The sequence below is a fragment of the Limulus polyphemus genome, unplaced genomic scaffold (assembly GCF_000517525.1).
Source record: "Limulus polyphemus unplaced genomic scaffold, Limulus_polyphemus-2.1.2 Scaffold572, whole genome shotgun sequence".
NCBI lineage: Eukaryota > Metazoa > Arthropoda > Merostomata > Xiphosura > Limulidae > Limulus > Limulus polyphemus.
Window position 1 is genome coordinate 43,465 of NW_013666182.1, and position 1,148 is coordinate 44,612.

Genomic DNA, 1,148 nt, shown 5'->3' on the forward strand with positions numbered 1-1,148 from the left:
TATATTTATGTGAGCCACTTTGTTCTCTTTGTCTGACAGTAGATTAAAACACCATGTAAAGTGTAAACCATGGTTATACTCTTAGACCCCTATGTACCTCCTGAGAAGTGCAAATGTACCCCAGGTTAGGAATGTCTGTAGTAAGTAGATGTAAATTACATTTTTGTTAACCAAATCAAAACCTTTACCCAGAAATCTCAAAGTGACTAAAGCATTACTGTCCTGCAAGAATTATTCTCATGATAATAACAAGCATCCTGATAACAGACATGCAAGTCACTTTACAAAAATATTTCTCTTTAACCAACATATTCATTGTAATATTAAATATACAAGTTATCCACTTGTAAAGATGAAGTTACTGATATTCTGATTAAAATCGTGACAATTTACAACATTATATGTGAACTTACACTCATCTACATGCACAGTAAAATCCTGTTATAGCACCTTCTTATTACATTCAGGCCAAAGTTTATGTCTTGTGATTGTGAAAGTCTTTAGAATTTGCATTACATAACTTTTTCAGTCATTTTGTCTGATTTGCATAATACTTATGAGTGATGGAAAAATTAAACTCACTGTGTGTTATTGGTTTCTTCTACACCATGACCTGGGATTACTTTCCCTGCTGCTTGACTAATGGATCGATTTAGAACTCCATTAGATACCAGAGCTTCCTTTGGATGAAAATACTTGTAGTAAACAGTACGTACAACAGAATCTAAGTACAGAAAAAAGTAGTAGAACAGTTTCATTACTACTTAAAACAGGTATATGTTATTAACAAAGCAATTAGCTTGTTGTTTCGTGACTGTTTCTATAAAATTTCCATAACAACTGTTTAGTAATTGAAATCAAAGTTCCGTGAACTTTGTGCATGTATATTAATCAAATACAATTAAATATTGAAAAAAAACATTTTAATACTTAACACAGAAACAGGAAATACACATTGTTTATGGAATATTCTTATTAGAAAAACAATATCCATGTTCTTATATATCTAATATAACATAACACTGTGTAGTAGCAATTTGTCATTGGTTTCTAGTAAAATTTAATGACATTATTACAATAAACATATTTTTCTAATAGTTGGAAGTGTACAATACATTGTTTATATAATGGCTGGAGACAGCTTGAAT

The 1,148-nt window shown here is 30.2% G+C and overlaps 1 protein-coding gene across 1 annotated transcript in view; it reads right to left on the minus strand.

The window, feature by feature from the left end:
• LOC106459178 (intraflagellar transport protein 52 homolog) overlaps nt 1-1,148 on the minus strand; it is a 26,387-nt gene that overhangs the window by 14,758 nt on the left and 10,481 nt on the right. Inside the window, exon 5 of the mRNA XM_013918777.2 lies at nt 583-724. Within this exon, the coding sequence (XP_013774231.1) occupies nt 583-724 (142 nt within the window). The remainder of the gene's footprint in view (nt 1-582; nt 725-1,148) is intronic.